The 18,816-nt window shown below is 40.4% G+C and overlaps 2 protein-coding genes across 2 annotated transcripts; one reads left to right on the top strand and one right to left on the bottom strand.

Moving 5' to 3' along the window:
• Positions 1–1,147: 1,147 nt before the first annotated feature.
• On the top strand, positions 1,148–8,313 carry bspry (B-box and SPRY domain containing). The gene is made up of 6 exons (XM_030066151.1): positions 1,148–1,539; positions 3,151–3,249; positions 4,947–5,177; positions 5,361–5,386; positions 5,528–5,652; positions 7,662–8,313. The coding sequence occupies exons 1-6, from the start codon at positions 1,165–1,167 to the stop codon at positions 8,195–8,197; spliced, it is 1,392 nt and encodes a 463-aa protein (XP_029922011.1). The 5' UTR covers positions 1,148–1,164; the 3' UTR covers positions 8,198–8,313.
• A 1,709-nt stretch (positions 8,314–10,022) lies between these two features.
• On the bottom strand, positions 10,023–18,332 carry coq4 (coenzyme Q4 homolog (S. cerevisiae)). The gene is made up of 7 exons (XM_030066156.1): positions 18,219–18,332; positions 17,050–17,202; positions 15,853–15,949; positions 15,622–15,724; positions 15,327–15,456; positions 13,386–13,479; positions 10,023–10,848 (listed from the first exon to the last, which is right to left on the bottom strand). The coding sequence occupies exons 1-7, from the start codon at positions 18,304–18,306 to the stop codon at positions 10,665–10,667; spliced, it is 849 nt and encodes a 282-aa protein (XP_029922016.1). The 5' UTR covers positions 18,307–18,332; the 3' UTR covers positions 10,023–10,664.
• Positions 18,333–18,816: the final 484 nt, after the last annotated feature.

The raw sequence follows: 18,816 nt of genomic DNA, 5'->3' as shown, positions 1-18,816 counted from the left end.
GGAGAAGTCCTTATCAGTCAAGAAAGTTAATATATATATATATAGATAGATAGATAGATAGATAGATGAACCTTAAACATGAGTAAAACCAGCAAAACAGCATTAATAGCAACAAGAATAAAATATTAATTTATTAAACAAAATATAAACAAAACATGCAATCTTCATGTCCAAACTTCAAAGCACCACATCTGTGTTACTTTTTAACACAAAATATTGATTATGTCATAAGTCAGATTTAATCTTTATACTTCACTTCAGGTAGACGTAAACTACTTTACCTCTACACTCTATGAAACCAGTTTCTAAAGGTGTTATATGTTTTATACACACTGTTAATATTCAGTGTATTATTAAATACTCTGTGATCCAGTTGCTCTTTAGGTCATGGTGCGCAATGGGATTTGACTAGGTGACTAAATAAATTAAAAAATACTAAAACTAAAATACTGTGCAGCTTATATCCTGTTGTTGTTGTTATTATTATTACTTTATCCTCCTCCTAATCATCATCATCATCATCATCAAAAATTACAGGCATATACTATACACTAGTGACTTAATGCAGTGAAAACTAGTTAAAATAGGTTTTGATATCCACTTTTATGTTATGGTGTTAAGACCCTCTCAGTGAACTGTAATGCAGTTTAAAGTCACTGAGTGTAACTGGAAACCACTGTTTAACAGCAGCCATTGTCCAGAGCAGATGGTGTCACATTTATAGGTGTGGGGGTTTCTCGGTTATAATCTGCACTTTTCCTCCTCCCCTTTCCCTGTTTTTATGTATTTATTTATTTGTTTATTTGGTGGTTATTTTGTCTCTGATTACTTAGTGACCTGGTGTCATCCTGGCTCTGCTGATCATTAAATAAGTTAAATAAGTTATGAAGCACCGAGCAGACCGAGACAGATGACTTCAAAGGGCAAAAACAGTTAACAGTCTCACGCCCATATCAAACAACTGAAACCCCGAGGAAGAAACACCTTGTCACTGCAGCCGCCCAACTCTCTGTCACGGCTGCTGATCTGGCTTTTCAGCCCTGACCTCTAGCGTCCCTGTCACTTCCGTGTTCAGCTCACCTGTCACACCTGTGTTACAACGCCGTAGGTGCGCCTCCCCGTTTCCTGTTGCACCTGTCGCGCTTCATCACTGTGCGGTGCGCCATGAGCGAGGAGCCGCAGACGTGTGAGTTAACATGCGGTACCTCTGCTGACCCGGAGCCCGGACAGGACACCGCAGACACCGTGAGAGCCCCGGACATGGACATGGACTGTGAGCAGCCTATTTTCTCGGCGCTGAGCGGGGACGTGTCGACGCGGTCCGGTGCCCCTGTTGTTGGTGCCACATCATCGGCGACCACCTCCGACACCGAGTCGGGGATATTTTCCGGTGAATCGGAGCTCTGTGTGGAGCATGAGTCTGAGCTGGACTGGTTCTGCAGCACCGAGCAGAAGCTGATCTGCTCTCACTGCGCCATCGTGGGCTCCTGCCACGGACACACCGTCACTCCGCTGGCCTCCAGGGTCGCCGCGGTCAGGGTGAGTGCGCTCACTGGAATTAAACCCCAACTCATTTGTTCACGCGCACCATAATAAATAAAGGCCTAAACGCCTTCATGTCGTTATAGTTTGAACTGAACTGTGCCCTTGCTTTAAACTTTGGGACATTTACTCAAGTTGTCCCAAGGTAAACAATGCTTCCTTTTACCAAAGAGTGCCTGCAGGTTTGGAGGTAGCCCATAGGAGGGCGAGCAGTGGTTTTCAAAGTGAGGCCCGGGGACAACCAGGGGTCCTTGAGCGATGATGAGGAATCATTTTTTTCACCATGATTAAAGACATACTAAGGGATGGGCACCCGACCTTGTTATGATGTGGTAAAAAGTGTTGAATGCCACTCAATTCTCAAAGTATAACTTAAAAATATTCAGGACAACTCTTTTACCCCATCATAACCAAAATTATGAGAAGAGTACGCCTCATTTTTTTAAATGTTTTTGTGTACATTTGACATCAAAACTTTAGATTCAAGACAAACATTTAAAAGCATCACATTAACTCTATGGGTTAGTAGTCTTGGCATGAACCTGGGGGGTTTGTCCTTCCTCAGCCTCATCCTCAACATTATGAAACAAAGTGATGTGCTCTCCCATTTGAAACTGCATTGTCTGGCTTTAAAGTCACTAGAAATGGTATTGGCACAAGTAATGTTGGCAATGTGTGACTATGTTAACATTTATGTTTTCATCTCACCGTTTTGAATCTATTACTCATGTAATTTTGGGTACCCTGGGTTAGATTACTGAGACTCCAGTAGGGTAACCTGAGTACATTTAGTTCTTGATGTAGGCTATTTTCTCAATATTTAGAATTTGGGTGGGAGTGTATTCCCCTAGGTGGGGCATACCTAGAAGAATAAACTCACCCAAATGCCCCACCCCCTCACACCGTCCTGCTGCTGATGTTGTCAAATTGGCAGCTAGTGTTTTTTTTTTTTTTTTTTGCATTATGACTGCAATCTTTGTGATTTGCTCACTGGGTTGATACACCTGTCTGGACAGGGAGGGGTCTCCTCTCTTTGTGGTCCTTCTCAAGATTTTTTCCATATTTTTTTCCCCTTGTCACAGCTTTTTTGCACTTCTTCTTGCCTGCTATGAGGATTAAGACTGTAAACAGTGATATTAGGCTTTAAATAAACTTGAACTCGAGCTTGATAGTCATTTTACCTCACCCACGTCTTTTCACAGCAGCATTCCTTTTTGGCCTATGTAACGCTTGCTTTTAGTTTCATCTAAGAAAGATTCAGTTTGACAAACATGGGAGAGGATTTTGAGTCAGTCCATATATTGAGTAAGGCAGCTATTATAAATTGCCAACCACAAGATTTGCCTCAGAAGTGTGTTGAAATTGTATTTGTTTGTGATAATGTTTTATGTGTTCAGGTGTGTTCTTAAAATTATCAAATGCTTAATAGGGTGTGTCACAATGTGCACAGTATCGCAGAGGTTATAATCACTGTTTCCTCACCGTGGAACTTGAGAGGACAGGATTTTCAAGTTGTATTTCAAGCTGATGATGTTTTGATGTCATGATGTGTGTAGTCAGGAATCATAATCGTGTGTGTGTGTGTGTATGTGTGTGTGTCTTCAACAGAATCAGCTGGTGGATGTCTGTGAGAAAATGCAGCTGCAGGCCTTGAGGATTGAACGCTTTATCAACCAGACCCTAACAGCCAAAGAGCGAACGCTGCAGGTGAGTAGCAGCCCTGACCTCCACTCAGTCAACACACACACACACACACACTCACACACACACTTATCGTGTGGCGTGTCAGTTTTCATATGTTAGAGTGACATTTCTCGCTATACATGTGAACATTAGCTTGACTGTTGTGTCTCTTCGTAAGTGAAATTAAGTTTTCCTGTGTAATTGTGAAGTAACTACAGTCGTAGGTAATGGCAAGTGAAAACATGAAATGGAAGCTTCTATTTACTTCTGATGTAAAAGTCGTCATGATGCCAGAATACGGTGTGGTGCTGAAGAATTAATCGAAATCTCAAAATCACAACATGGCAAAGTGCAATATCCAATTCAGAGGAGCTGCAATATTCAGATTCAGATTCAGATATTTTTAATGTCATTCAAACATGTTAAAAAACACGGAAGAACGAAAAGTGTCTCCCAGAACCAGTGATATGATATTTTGATAAACCTAAAATGTGGGACAAAACAATAAAGTTGTATGGTGCTATAGAGACGCCCTGGCCCACAAATGATAATTTTCAGATGTAAGAAAACATGTTTGTTTGGTACACACCAAAGCAAAAATCGCACAGTCATCATTTTAACAGCTTTCTCAGTGAAATGAAAGGAAATATTGTAATGCCAATATTATTATTACTAATAGAAAATCATGAATCAAATCACAGTTGTAATATCTGTAAAATTAATTGACATATAATTTTTTTTAAACATATTGTTCAGCCCTAATGCAGTGTGAATAAATTGAAATCCATTTATCAAGATACCTAGCATGCATTCTGTATCTAATTTCTCATGTGAATGTTGAAGGGATGGTTTCCTCAAACTCCCTGAGGCGGTGCAATTAATTTCCTTCTCAACAATTCCCTTGCATCCTAACGATTAAATTGACAGATGACTGAAAGTTAACATCTGCAACAGCTTTACATCTGCAACGTGTCTTACAGAAACAGTGTGTGTTCCAGAAGTCTCCCAGAGATTGAGATATTGTCAGTCTCAACATGGTTCTCATAAATTCTAGGGAATGTTCTCATTTAGAAAACAATAAAGGACCACACCAGTGATTTTACATGTTTAGCATAATATCCCTTATCATTTTCCTCCCTTTTATCCAGCCACTGGTTTCCATTCATTCCACTATGATATGAAAATGAGCTCTGAGACTTCAAACTTTATTCACACCAGTATTCCATCACTGTAATAAAGCCGACCACATTAGTTTTACAAAAAGCAGCTGCACTGTTGTGCTTTGAAGACATGAAACTGAAACGGTCCCCCTGCCAGAGAAGATAGTCCCCGGGAACTGTTTGCTTAACACAGCCAGTTATCAGTTCTGTGGTTTTATGAATGGTGACGAGATTGGTTAGCTGCAGGAGCAGAACATTACAAGGTAGCTGTTTCAACCAAAAATTCAAATGTAAAAATCAAGGGATTTCTATGAAATCTCCAGTACCTCTGCAAGATGTAAAAAGCGGTTGTTACAATGTAAAATGTAAATTGTTGTAAATGGGCTAAACATTCAAAATCACAGGTATGGCCCTTTGTGATAGCGTTGACTGTAATAATAACAATAACATTTATCCATTATCTCACCAAGTTTGAAATCATTCAGTTTCTTTTTGACATCTCCTTCTATACTACATGTCCTCCTGTGTTTCTTCACGTCCCTCTTCTCTCCATGGCTGTAGGCAGCGGCGAGCGGGGCCCGGGAACAGGTGCTCGCCCAGGTCAGCGCGGTGCGGGACGCCCTGGAGGAGGAGGAGCAGCGACTCCTGGAGGAGGTGCACACGGAGGAGGAGAGGGTGGAACAGTGTCTGCTCACTCAGAAAGCCCACTGGAGCCAGGCCTTGACCAAACTGTCACAAACACGCTCCCGCTTGGTGCACACCCTGACACACACACCCGACGCACAGCTGGCGGTGAGAAATGGAGAAATAGTGATGTTTGGCGTTAGGAGTGAGAGGAGGGAAAGCAAAAGAGGGAGGGTTGAGAGATTAAAAGGGGAAGCTTTTTGGAGAACAGTGGGGATTGAGCTTAAATAATGGTATCTACATAATGGTTATGGTAATAAATAACCTTAATGCTTTCTGTCTGTCTTTCAGACTTCCGCCCAGGAGATCGCTGAAAGGTAATCTAGTATCACATGATGTGCTGCTGAATATCATAAACTTGTTTGCTCGGTCACATGGTCAGGATATCCCAGAGAAGTAATCCGTCCTCCTTTCTTTGTCTTTCTGTGCGTCTGTGTGTGTGTGTGTGTGTGTCGCAGGGTGGAGGAGGCAGAGGGGGTCGGGGAGCCCTGTGACACCGAGCAGCTCAACCTGAATCCAGGCTGCAGTGACAGCAAACTGCTCAGAGGCCTGTGGGCCAGTGCCGTCCTGCAAGGGCCGAATGGTTCGTAGTTTTGTTCAGATTCTAAATACTTACTGCTGTCATTACATTTCATACATACAGGAAAGGCTTTAACAGACTCATCCAGTGTTATTACATGCACTGATGATGGTAATCAGGGCAGTCATGAGGCCACATGCTTTCAGGTTAGTGACTGCAGTATTTATAAATGAGAGTCAGTGTTGTTGTGTATGGTACACATTAGAGCTGAGGGAATGGATTTGCCCGTACATACTGTATTTTCATGTATGGGTGAAGAGACCCACTCCACTGTCCCCATCTACTGACTTCTATGTCAGCTGGCTGATATAATCAGTCAATATTGGCTCATTACAAACATCGCTATCAATGTACATGAGGCCAATATACAATAAGACAGGATATATTGCAGTAAAATACTGCACTCCTTGAAATAATTTAAAAACAGGATCATTAAAAACAGCATCATAAGCATATATGGGCCGAAAATATCGGCCCATATATGCTTATTGGAGATTTTTTTAAAAATTCCTAAATACAAGGATACAAGGATAGAAGGAAGTTTATTGGTCATTATACATATATATATATATATTATATAAATCTTGATATCTTCCACGCAGTGAGCACTGGGATAGGCTCCAGCACCCCGTGACTCTAATTAGGAAAAGCGGCTTTGGAAAATGAATGACTGAATGAATCTTGATATCAGTATCAGAAATACAGTATTGATTTAAGCTCTCATGCTGATGTCTGTAAATAATGTCCATATCCATACTTATGCTTCAAATCAATAAAGCTGTTGCCATTGTCGATTGAGGCAGTATTTCCAGTTCACATGACCACAACAATAACTATAAACTGCCGCCAACACCAGCGTGAGTCCACTGCTCCAAAGTCCACAGCATCCCTTTACTATCTACCTTTTTATTTTCAAATGAACAGTGATAGTTATGAAAAATAATGCTGCACATTATGTCACATGCCAGCAAGCTGTCCATTGCTGTTCTAGTACTTTGACAAACCACCCTCACTCTCACATCTGAAGCCAGCGCCTGCATCTCTGTGGTATTGACTGTTGTGGGATGCAGATGTCACAAACTGAAAGCAAACTGTGTGTGAACTGAATGAACCCTTCCAGTAAGGAGTGACAAATGTATTAACCTGCGTTGTGTATGTGGTTGAAGTGCCCTTGAACACAGCAGCTCTCCTGTGTTCAAGGACAGATGTGGAAGTAACTAGTTACATTTACTCCTGTTACTGTAATTGAGTAGCTTAACTGTGTGCTTGTACTTTTTGAGTATTTTTTTTTAAATCAGTAACATTTTAAATCACATCCATTACAGAGAACAAATGATCAATAACAGATTTCATAATTAACAGTCAGCAAAGATGAGAAGAGGAATCTTCTACTTTTTGTCATTTCCAAATTTCCAATAAAAGCTGCAAAAATTGCAGATGGTCAGTGGAAGTGAAGACCATTTAGACTCAGCGGGCAAAAACTGTGGAATGAATGTGAGAGAAGGGAAGTAATATCAGTAAGATGGCCTGGCGATGAGAGCCATGTAGACTAACCATCATAATTATGTGCTTGCTCCACATCTGTCAGTTGAGTCTACGGGGTCCTCACTTCAATCAATCCGTTTGAACCCTGTACTCTAATCCTTTTATAACTGCATGGAAAAGATCACACCTGAAACAGTTACTGCTTTCAAAAAGGAACTTAGTAACTTTTACTCCAAGTACATTTTAAACAAGCAGAATTTTTACTTTTGCTTGAGTAGATTTCTACAGCAGTGGGCTGCTAAGGTAACAGTGCTTCTACTTGACTGGCAATCTGTGGTACTCCTTCCATCACTGCCTGTAGCTGAACCCGAATTTGACCTCCTTGTGGATGGGAGCAAATTGTTACATAAAATTGGACAGAGGGCTTTGTTAGGCTTCTAAAGATGCTGCAAAACATGTGACATCTACTTATGGTAATGTAATTTGTAGCTTGTAACATGTGAACCGTCTTGCTCCTTTCCCCTCAGCATACGGTTCAGCCAACTTGAAGTTTGACGAGCGCACAGTGAGCCCTCTGCTGTCCCTCTCTGAAGACCTTTACACTCTGACTTTCCTCCCCAAAAAAGCCCGCCAGTCCCCACCCTACGACCCAGCACGCTTTGACTCTTGGCCAAACGCGTTGGGCTCTCTGTCGATGTCCTCTGGCACCCACAGCTGGGTGATCGACGTGGGCCAAAGCGGGGCCTTCAAGGTGGGGGTTTGCTACGCCAGTGTGGAGCGCAAAGGCTCTGGGAACGAGGCGCGGCTCGGCTACAACACTCAGTCCTGGGTGTTGTCCCACTACGATGGGGACTTCTCCTTCTGCCATGCAGGGAAGAACGTACCACTCCAAGTTGTGAGGAGACCCAGGAGTATAGGCCTGCTGGTCGACTGGCCGAGCCAGACGCTCTTGTTTTACGAGCCCGACTCCAGCGCAGTGCTACACTCTGTCACACATCCCTTCAGCGCCCCACTGCTGCCAGCGTTTGCCGTGGCCGACCGCAGCATCACCATAATGCACTGATCCACTGCTGCTCATCCAACGGTCCAATACTGGAGCCTCAGCTGACTCCTGTCTGTGAAGTTGTAAAGAAATGAGAGGCTTTGAGAGAGACTAACATTTTATCTTATGTAAATATGAGAAGTTAAAGATGATGTTTTGACAAGGCCAATATTTTTATTTATTGTTTGTTTGCTACGATGCTGAAGTTTTTTCTGACTACGTTTTTAATGATTTAATTGATGTATTTGTCTGTTGACGGAGTTGTTTTTTTAATATCACTAAATTCAGACTTTGATTTGTTACTATGAATTTTGCCAATTTCTATGAATGAGATGAATGAGACTTTATCATCAGTGTGATCAGTGCAATGCATATTTTGAGGTATGCTTTTTGGAAGGATTTTACTGTCTAAAAGAAAATATTAATTGTACTGGTTGATCCAGGACTGTTTTAAATCTAATCTAGCAAAAAGTCTTGCTACATATATTTTTGCATGAATGTTAAATATTCAGTAAATTAGTGAATACATGTCATCTCATTACCTGACCGTGCAGTGGACCTTTCCATGATTAAGTATTTTTAGTCACTTGCTGTTGTCTAACATTTACTTAGAGCTGAAGAGCTTTGAATTGCTCTGTTTACCACAGCACTTTTTATGTTCACTATGATAGCTTGGATTCCTTGCTGATATTCCAGTATGGACCAAGCAGAAAAAATGGTGACAAAGTCAGTGTAACATATTCAATTGTGGGTAATAGTCTTTCTCATAGCTGCACATAGTCAGAACAATTTTTTGTTTAACTATGGAACAAGATTTTTTTTTTTTTTCTAGGTCTACTTACAAGGGCCAGGCTTAGAAAGCCACCATTGTATTTCATCCAGCAGCTCAGGTACTTAAGCTCATAGTATGAATTGTACAAGACAATGTTCCCACCTTGGTCATCTTGCTAAGAACAGACCAAATATCTGTAAAGAGGAAGCAAATGTCTCTGCTTCCTAGCAGCAGTTTAGGCAGATTACCACTGGAGGGCAGCAACGTCAATCAAAGACATCACCGAAAAAAGATAAACATGATTTAACACTGAAGTTATCACTGAATATATCATCAACATCGTACTATTCATTTGATGATAGTCACAGTATGTGTATACCTCTTGTTTATGAATTCCATGGCAGATGAGCAAAGGTTTGGAGAATATCTATAAACCCTGGGGGAAAAGTATAACTCATATGTCACCCCAGGACCATGGAGAGCGACCGATTTGGCTGCAACAGGACCAGGTTAACATTGACCCTAAAACTGAATTCATACATGATAAATTGTTCAGTGAATGTTTATGAGCATGAATTGCATCATAGTAGACATAATTATTTGTAAAAGGTCTTGGGCTTTAAACTGTAACATCATTAAGAGGGAGAACCTGGAGTGCAACTAAAAATCGGTGTGAGACGAATTCCTAGATAACCGAACATATAAGTCACAAATAGTGAGGAGTGCCAAGGAGCCACAGGACCCTGAGACAAACAGTGACTGTAGAATCATCATCATCATCATCATAATCATCATCATAATACAGATAGGTGGTGCAAGGAAGACAAATAAATTTAAGACTCCATGAACAATGAATAAGACTTCTAAGTCATGATAGTTTACATCCAAATAAGCTTTTATATATCATTTGCATAATTATGACTATGAACAAAAAATATATTATATTTCTGCAGACTCACCCAGAATGGTCTAGTCGAATGAAAGATTTTTGAAAGCACCTTCAGCTTTATTGAGAAAATCATTCATTTTTGTTGAGAGTTAGTTGAGATCTTTGAAATGAACTTGAATTCATCCTTTAGTCATGAAAAAAATGCTTTAATCTGGAAATATGGAAGCATATTTTTATGTTGACCTTGATGTGAAATTGCTCATCTTGTGACAGGCAAATCAACATATCCAGAGTACAGTAAAGTACATGTGAAGAATATTACTGCAAACATGGGGGATGAGGTTTTCACAGTGTGATTACAGATAACAGGGTGAGTCAGCAAGAAAGCAGACATGACTCGGACTATCCTGCAAACAAATGTCTACCACACTGATAATTACATGATGACTAACCACAGTCTTTGATGTCAAATGACTGGGACCTTGCATCATGCAGGTGCAAAAGTACCTCAACATGTCCGTGGCTGAAATTACGTGATTTGAAATGATTCACATTTCAAGTAAAAGCTGCCTTTAGATGATAAGGGAGATGGGAGTTTGAGTGTCAGCAGAGATGAATCAGGATCAAGCTGAGCAGCAGAGTCTGTCTTTGCATTTTCCCCTGGCTCTGTTTCCTTTTTAGTGAATACAATCCTTACTATCAGTTATTCCTTCTCTCATGGAGTCATTCTGCCCCCCAAATTATCGTAGTATCACACATCAAACATCTTGGGTTTCTTGGCTATTGAAAGTCCTTCACCAAGTCATTCCTGGGCCATTGCTCATCTCTCAGGTGTTCTTTTGGTTAGAGGGGCTGAAAACGATAGGGGGTGGCTCGATGTTGAGCTCATGTCTGAGGTCTTCAAGGCTCTGCTCCCATCGTCTCTCATAGAACATGCTGAGGACACAGCGGGCCTGCCGACCGCTCTGCAGAGCCCACGGACCCAAGGATGTAAAGAGCTGCTGCAGACGACTGGAACAAGCAAATGAGGGATAGAAAACTGTCAGTGGGACACAACCATACAGAGGAAACTCATCACAATGGTCTGTATTGTGTCGAATACACAAGGCAAAAAGCAGTTCCCTAAAAATAAATAAATAAATAAATTAAGTTCATGGTGATTGAGTTAGAAAGAGAAGTCCAGGGTAGTGAAATACATGCACTGTGGGAAAATACAGCAGAGGATGTATTTCCTCATAACGGCATATTCATGGAGACCTCATGACCTTTCTCCTAGGCTAGCACCAATCTGAGGCCAAAATGACTAATTCGCACACAACGTATCACTGCACCTGTTTAGGGCATTACCATGTATTTGGTTAGTGCATTTATACTCCCCAAAGGATGATTCCTCTTGATTTTGATGACCCCCAATGTCAAATTTAATCTCAAAATATATTGGTTGAACTGCCATGAAATTTGTGCAGCACATTCATGCCACCCAGAGAAAGTGACCTGTCACAATGGAAAAATAAACCTTACATCAACTCCAAAGTTGTCTTATTTACACAGTGAATCATGTGAATTTGAAATACACGTCTTGAATTTTTTTTTTAAACGTAAACACTAAACACATTTGTCCTTGTCCACTGCTGAAGGCATAGGTAGATCCGGCACAAATTATAGGAATATACAAAATATTTAAACCTACAGAACCAAAACAGACACCAGTGCAGAGGTCTTTGATGATCATAAGTGTTGTAGTGGTACACAGGCTGTAAAGTGTCTGCAGCACCAGCCCACATGCAGATGGAAGCTGTGAGTGAGTAGTGTCTGGATGTTTGGTGCTGTTGCAAGAGGTGCTTTCAATATGCAAATCAGTAGGAATGTGTTCGTTTATCATTTGCCTGCACTATGCTCACTCCTCTGTGCTGCTGTTGAGAACTGATGAGAAACTAGTTGGTGTACTTTTGATTTTAGAGGCTGAAGTGAACAAAGCTCAGTAGTTAATCATTTGACATGTCTGGGAATGTGGCAGTGGTTGTTTTCATAACGTGTCAAAAAAAAGGGAACTACCTGATATAACAGACCTCATGTTGTATCACAAGACCAAATCATCACCGACAGTATCAGATTCAGTCTGTGTACACTGGGCTGTCTCACCACAGTGCATCAAAATGACCAATAGCTAAAATGTTGTAGTAGAGAATATGACATTATTCATAGGATTATAATAGTATAATACTATGAAACCACAAAAATAAACATTCCAAGTGTCAGATTCATACTGAGTTAAGACACATTTCAAATTGGCCAACGCTGCCAGGCATGTGATGCAAAACATTGTACTTGATATTCAGATGGAAACTTGACTCCTCATACTCATTTTCATATTTCCATAGGTCATTTACATTCATTTACATCAGGATGAGTCCATGCATATACGTGACATATTCATTCACTTATAGTTAAGTCTGTAGGCCTCTGTCTTTTTGCTTGAACCCTGTGAGAACAAACTGTGTGGATGTTTGCTTTACAAAATGTTTTTAACACTGTGAAGAAGGAATGTGCGTCGTGAGCCAACATGAGGCTTAGACGTGAAACACTTGTGAGATTGAGGTGATTTGAGACAAATAAAACCATTAACGTTATAAGAAAATTCTTGACAGGTTGCTGGTGCTGCCAAGAGTAAGGGGAGAACATGTTATGATCTGAAAGAGTTAGAACATGTTTTTTTTTTTTTTTTTGGCAGAACACAACTCTGATTTCTGGGAAGTTTGGAAATGGTTAAGGCGGGTTAAATGCACCCATTGCATGATATTCAAAGTCCATCAAGGTATGTTATAGACTAGAGGAAGAGATTTAATTGGTGGTCAATCAATTGGATAGAGGGGGTGTTTGTGCTGAGATATGTATAACTATGGATATAAAATCTTATGTAGGCACATTTCATTTTTGGTCTTGTCGCTGCAGAGACAACATCCAGATCTTTGGAATAAAGCATCTTTAAATTGAATAACCTCTTCTCCTGTGCTGTATTCCTCTGCAATTTACTTATTAGTGTATGACATTATTTTAGCAAAATGCCATGTTTTATAGTGATTTATTTATAGTGATGTATTTAATGTGAATAAGTTTCATGTAAGATACTTGGTAGGTAGTCACATTAAAGGTAACAATTTGGTAACAACATTTTTTTTAATATGAGCACAGAATGTACATGTAATAAATACATTTTCTTCTGGCTGATTTATGATGTCTATTATAAAATAGAAGCTCACTTGTGTCAAATATTTATGACCAATTGTAAAACATCAGGAATTAAAAATAAAGCTTACTTTCTTGTCTTGTCAAAAATGCCTGTTTTTTTTATAGTTTTCAAAAAGTCTAACTAAGCTGTAAAATATAAAATAAGTTTTATGTTTCATCAACTTCAGACTGGACACGCAATCAGTTGACTTTCTTAATACAAAAGTATTAAAGGCTAAGAAGATGATCAGTGTTATGTGAGACTTATATAGTGAATGAGTAAGACAAAAGGCTCAGGGAGGAAGACGTGAGTGTCACACCTTGTATTGAGACGCAGCGGCCCCAGTGCAGCTCCGAGGACACACATGGGCAGCCCGGTTTGAGCGGCTTCGAACCACTTCACTGCCACCTCACCTGAAAGCAAAACAGCGAGAGAAACGGATGCAATTAGTCAACCTGGAAGAGCAAGACAGCGCCGTCAGTTAGCCTGGGGTTAACCCACTGAAAAGGTGAAATTCTCTTGCAAAAGTTTCAAATTGCCCACAGTCTGAACAGTTGTACCAAAGGTCTGTATTTGCTTCGTTCAATGTGAGACTGAAATCAGTGTGGAGAGCAGAGAGGGTAGAGGAAACAAACAGCAATAATAGGTCAACAGGGGAATATGTGGCTCCACAGGTGGCAGACTTAAACACTATCAGACAAAAACAACAATATCTAGGCATCAGTTTTACCCTTTTTAATAAATACTGTATTGCCAAACTCTACAAATGCATTCAATAACCGATCATGTGCCTACGTATGAATTGAATTAAAAAGACTAAATTCATGCCAGTCTGTAACCACATTAAAATCTTGTGATAAGGTTAACATGGCCGTCCAGTCATGAGAAACAATTTATAAGGTGTGTCTAAAAATGATTTAAAAAAAAAAAAAAAAAAAAAGTAAAGTCACAAAAGTAAAAAGTCACAATTATTAAAAAGGTTAAAATGCTCAAAAGTCATTTGCAAAACAGTCTCAATCTGATAGCCTCACACTGATTGCTTTTGTTTCCACCCACATGCCCTGGGGAAATTGCGGTATTTTCCTAATGAGAGTAAAATGTTGTCACTGAGTAAACATCGCCCCGCCACTCTCATGATCATTTCCCCCGGTTTTTCCTGGGCGCAACACATTGGCCCCCGGGTTTTGAGCAGCTGCTGTGATGTCACACGCAACACACTATCAGAAAGTCTCTGTCTGATCACCAACAACAGCACAGCAACAGATGTGAATGGTGCACCATTTATGACAAAATAATAGCAGTACAATCCAAACTTTGCTTGTTTTTTTTTTTTTTGGTATGTTTGTGTTGTATATTGCTGTTTTATGGTATTTTAAAATGCATGCATGGCTGTATGTAAGTGTACAGTTGTATATGTATGTAATGTATGAGCATGAATGTATGGGTGCATTTTATTCAGTTGTCAATTATGAGAATAAATATATATAAACTCAAACTCGACATGCTGTTGAAATCTGTGAATGAATTCATATTTAGTTGAAAACATGGTGAGGCCATTCAGCTGCAACAGTCTCATGTAGTTTTGTGAAAAAGTATTAGTCCCTTTCAGGAAAGTCGCTCTCAGACTTGGCAGACTTGGTGATAATACTGGCGATCACTGAGGTGAAACAGTGAAGTCTGAGTCGCTGAGTAAGCTGTTTTTTTCCTCTCCAGTGCTAAGTGGACTGGCCATTGTGTAACCAGGCAGGAGAACATTGTTGGGCACAAAGAACACAGAGCATTCACACAGTGGTTTCTCTGCGAAGCTTCTTCATGTAAACCCTGGAGGAACGACTCTACGTCACAGCCCACACAACAAACGCACACGAAGCGTTCATACACTTATCTCAGTTTTCTTTGCAAAAATGTCGATTTTGTGGATTGTGTTGATAGCGATTTAAAATATTCATAAATTTGATGTTTCCAGGACAAAGTTAACAAGTTGAGCAATTGAACAATGATAAAAATTTTCTGCACGACAGCACCACCTGTTGGGGTCAGGTCCAAACTGCCCTGATGCAAAATTTCCACTGCTAACACTCAACCAACTCTTGCATTGTGCGATAATAAAAAAATGCCTGACTTCTATTAACCTCAGCTCGTCCCTTCTAGTAACTGGAAAAATTTACTTCTTGTAAAATGCCGGGCTTCTGCAGGACACTGATGGTCTCAAATGTGACATATAAAGACAAATGTGTAAATGCAGTGAGGCCAGACTCACCCAGCATGTTAGTGGGCATGCCTAGTAGGGTGTGCAACAAATCGTGGACCTCTCTGTATCTCTGCATGACGTATGCAAGCTCCTCGTTGTCCACAAACTTCACATCTGCTCTGGAGTCAGGAGTCACATGCTGAGAGAAATATAAAGACAAAAGAAAGCAAATTCCGGTGTGAAAGGTAAAGAAAAACAAAAAAGTAAAAAGAAGGAAATCTGAACTGAGGAGAATTGAAAAACAAATATCAAAAACAATACCATTTCTTTTTTTCAAGTTTTTCAACGTGCATCCCAAACTTACATTCTCCTCCAGAAAACGGAGGTATTCTCTGCCAAAAGAGCCATCAGGCAGTGAGGCCATCTTTTTCAAATCCAGCGTAGACAGCCGGATCCTGGGCCTCTCTCTGCGATAACCAGTAAATAAACACACAAAACCAAATCACCTAGCCATCATTCACAAAAGACGTATGAAATTATAGAAAAAAATAAATGCATGCATTCAGCATTGTATAGTGACAATATGGCGACTAACGTTAGGACAGTGTAGCCCTCAGGGTCGTTTCTCATCCTGTCCCTGAGATTTATCAGGGCTAGGTGTCCTGTGGTCTCTCCAAGCACAGCAACCATGTCTGTACGGTGAAGACAGATTCATACAATACTAATATATTATACAATAAAATGAAAACTTAGAATTCAACAAATAATGAGTTTTCCCCAGTTTTGGCCTCTTGTTATTAATATTCAGGCTGGAAAATTTGTTACCTCATAAAAAACTGCAAATTTCATTTTGAATGTCTGTCAAGAGTGTCAGACATGGTTTACCTCATGATTTGTCAAAGTTGTACAGTCCCTGCCTGGTACTGGGCTTCACCTGCTTATAAATCATTTTAATCTCACTATTGAAGTCCTGTTTTTCCATATTATTCTAACAAGCACTGATTTTTTTCCCTTTTCTTTTAAAATGGTGGATAAAAATGCCATGGTACATCTTTGATACTTAGTTTTTGCTGGAGACTGCCTCCTACAAGAGGTAGTGCTCTCCTCTCTGATGAAACATGCATGGTAGCAGGTGCAGTATGTCGACTTATTTGCCTTAATTCTTGTCTAATCTGCTGTCAGAGGTTTCCTGAGAACTGCAGCTTCGGAATGACTGCACTTTCTAATTAAAGACTTCATGCGAGAAGAGCCCCAGGTGCTATGGCCTCTATTGGTGTCAAGTTTTTTTGGTCATTTCTGCTTTATTAAACAAATACAGTGGAGACTGACAGAAAAAAATCAGGGTGGAGAGACAGGTGATGACGTGCAGAAAAGGGTCTGCTGACCAATAAAATCACTTGGCCTTAATGGCATGCGCTCTACTCATTGAGCCACAGGGGTAGCACCTACAGGTATCATTTTCATTGAGACATGAAAAACAAAACTCTTGAGTGACTTTCAAGTTCCTAAAAACTGAACTGGTGAATACCCAGTTTTGTTTATAGACAGCCTTGTTACTTTTCTATTCAAAATAATAGCTGTAGGTGTACACCATGAAAGGCAATATGTCAAACATAATAAAATGGCAATATGTCAAACATAATAAAATGATAGAAATGTAGGTATTACATAAAAAGCATAAATTGAGGTGCTCCATCCACAGCCCCAATAGTAAGTAGAGAATGACAGTGTGCTGATGTGTGTGTGTGTGTGTGTGTGTGTGTGTGTGTGTGTGTGTGTGTGTGTGTCTCACCATGCCTGTAGGGGTTCTGCAGTGCAGCCACCCCTGACCCGACAGCCAACAAGGCTTTCTGTATGGGGTTTGTTGGGATGTGCCCGGGGTACAGCCTGTCATAGTAGCTGTCTACAGGCTCACTGCTGCTGTGCTGCTGGTGCACACACACGGCTGAGAGACAAGTGCAATATCATTAGAAACATTTACAGAAGTGATCCAACACCATCTGAGCTGCACCTCCCCATCTGTCTCAGTGAACTTGATTAAATGCTTAAAAAACAGTCAGTATAACAACCCATATTACTGAGCTTATAGGAATAACCACATTCAGTGACTCACACTCCATATCATATGATAAGGACTGTGTTATCCTTGTTGACTTTAAAACACCCTGGTTATCTTTCATTATTGGAGGGACTGACAGAAGGCTTAATCCCCAAGTAGCCTGCTCCTGAGTGTTTTCTAGTATTCAAAACACTGTGCAGAGCTGCTCTGGTCACTGGAGCACTGTACCACCTCTTGGAGGGACAATGTGGATGTGAGTAATCCAAAACTGAACAACTCAAGATGCCCTCAGCTTTTTATGTCTTGGTACCCATGCTCAGATGAACACACTACTGCTACTGTAGTGTTATGAGAACAAGTCCTCAGTTTGTTATTTGACATCCCACATTATAGTACGATTGTGACATCTGCCTAGTTATCTGCTTATTCAATACACAGTTGAAGGGGAAAAAACATTTAAACATTGCATGCCAGTGTTACATGATACAGATTTTGCAGATGTACATGATTGTAGATGACAACACTTTTCAAATATTGTGATGAAGTGTATTCGATACAGCATATTCTCTATTGCTGTAGTTAGAAAACCTAGTGGATTAGACGGAAAGGATAATCATTGTCGATAAACTGCTTTTTGAAACTTTTCTGAGCTTTTGGTACATAACATCATATACATGTTCTGTACTAATGACACCGTTTTTTTTTTTTTTTTCTACAAACACAGGCTCCTGTTGTCATCTGTGGTATGGTAGCAACGAATGGTGGCTGTCAGCGGGAATTTACTGCTGCTGTTGCTCTGCTTTACCGAAAATGGTAAACCAATTGAGGCATAATTATCCCACGGAGTGACAGTGGCTTTTGTCTATGGTGCTGAAATGCAGTGGTGTCTAAATAAGGCATACCTTTAGAGGTCAACACGCTGCGTCTGTAGCCCCACTTTCGAGGCTTGACTCTGCATAACCGGAACATTGTCACGGTGTGACAGCGCATGCGCTGCGTGTGTGGGTGGGGAGCAGGGTTGCCAAGTCCGCGATTTTTCCGCCAAATTGGGCTACTTTTTAAGTGTTGCCACGGGTAACAAATTTTGTCCGCGGGTTGGGCTTGGGCAGACATGAATAAAGATTCATATTTTGAATGACCAATGTTTATGCCCAAATCCTGTCAAACTGACTCCGGGCCAGATCAGCATATAAACTATCCACATATGTCACATGCTCCACAGACAAATAATATGCCAATGCTGTGTGAGGCCACTCAGCACATGACCAATCACATCATCAGCACCACTCGTGCCCAGTGCCTGTCAGCTGAAGTATGGTATCCCATATTATATTTTAAGTTCTGATATACTGTAAAATAAATAGGTGAAAGAACTGTTTCGGGAAATTGCCTTTAATGTTTATGCAATTATAGCAACGCTGTTGGACTTTAAAAGCAACATATATGGATTTTTATGGGCATATTTTGAGTTCTGGTATTGGGCTGATTTTTGGGCCCTTT

The sequence above is a fragment of the Myripristis murdjan genome, chromosome 12 (genome assembly GCF_902150065.1).
Source record: "Myripristis murdjan chromosome 12, fMyrMur1.1, whole genome shotgun sequence".
NCBI lineage: Eukaryota > Metazoa > Chordata > Actinopteri > Holocentriformes > Holocentridae > Myripristis > Myripristis murdjan.
This window is presented reverse-complemented; position numbering and strand designations above follow the sequence as displayed.

What these genes read in the sequence shown, in the direction of transcription:
- bspry (XM_030066151.1), top strand. Translation starts at nt 1,165, where the DNA reads ATGAGCGAGGAGCCGCAGACGTGTGAGTTAACATGCGGTACCTCTGCT. An exon ending in CACCCGACGCACAGCTGGCG is followed by an intron (nt 5,178 to 5,360) that starts GTGAGAAATGGA and finishes TCTGTCTTTCAG; the next exon opens with ACTTCCGCCCAGGAGATCGC. An exon ending in CGTCCTGCAAGGGCCGAATG is followed by an intron (nt 5,653 to 7,661) that starts GTTCGTAGTTTT and finishes CTTTCCCCTCAG; the next exon opens with CATACGGTTCAGCCAACTTG.
- coq4 (XM_030066156.1), bottom strand. Translation starts at nt 18,306, where the DNA reads ATGCGCTGTCACACCGTGACAATGTTCCGGTTATGCAGAGTCAAGCCT. An exon ending in GAGGGCTACACTGTCCTAAC is followed by an intron (nt 15,725 to 15,852) that starts GTTAGTCGCCAT and finishes TGGTTATCGCAG; the next exon opens with AGAGAGGCCCAGGATCCGGC. An exon ending in CCGCTGCGTCTCAATACAAG is followed by an intron (nt 10,849 to 13,385) that starts GTGTGACACTCA and finishes TGCTTGTTCCAG; the next exon opens with TCGTCTGCAGCAGCTCTTTA.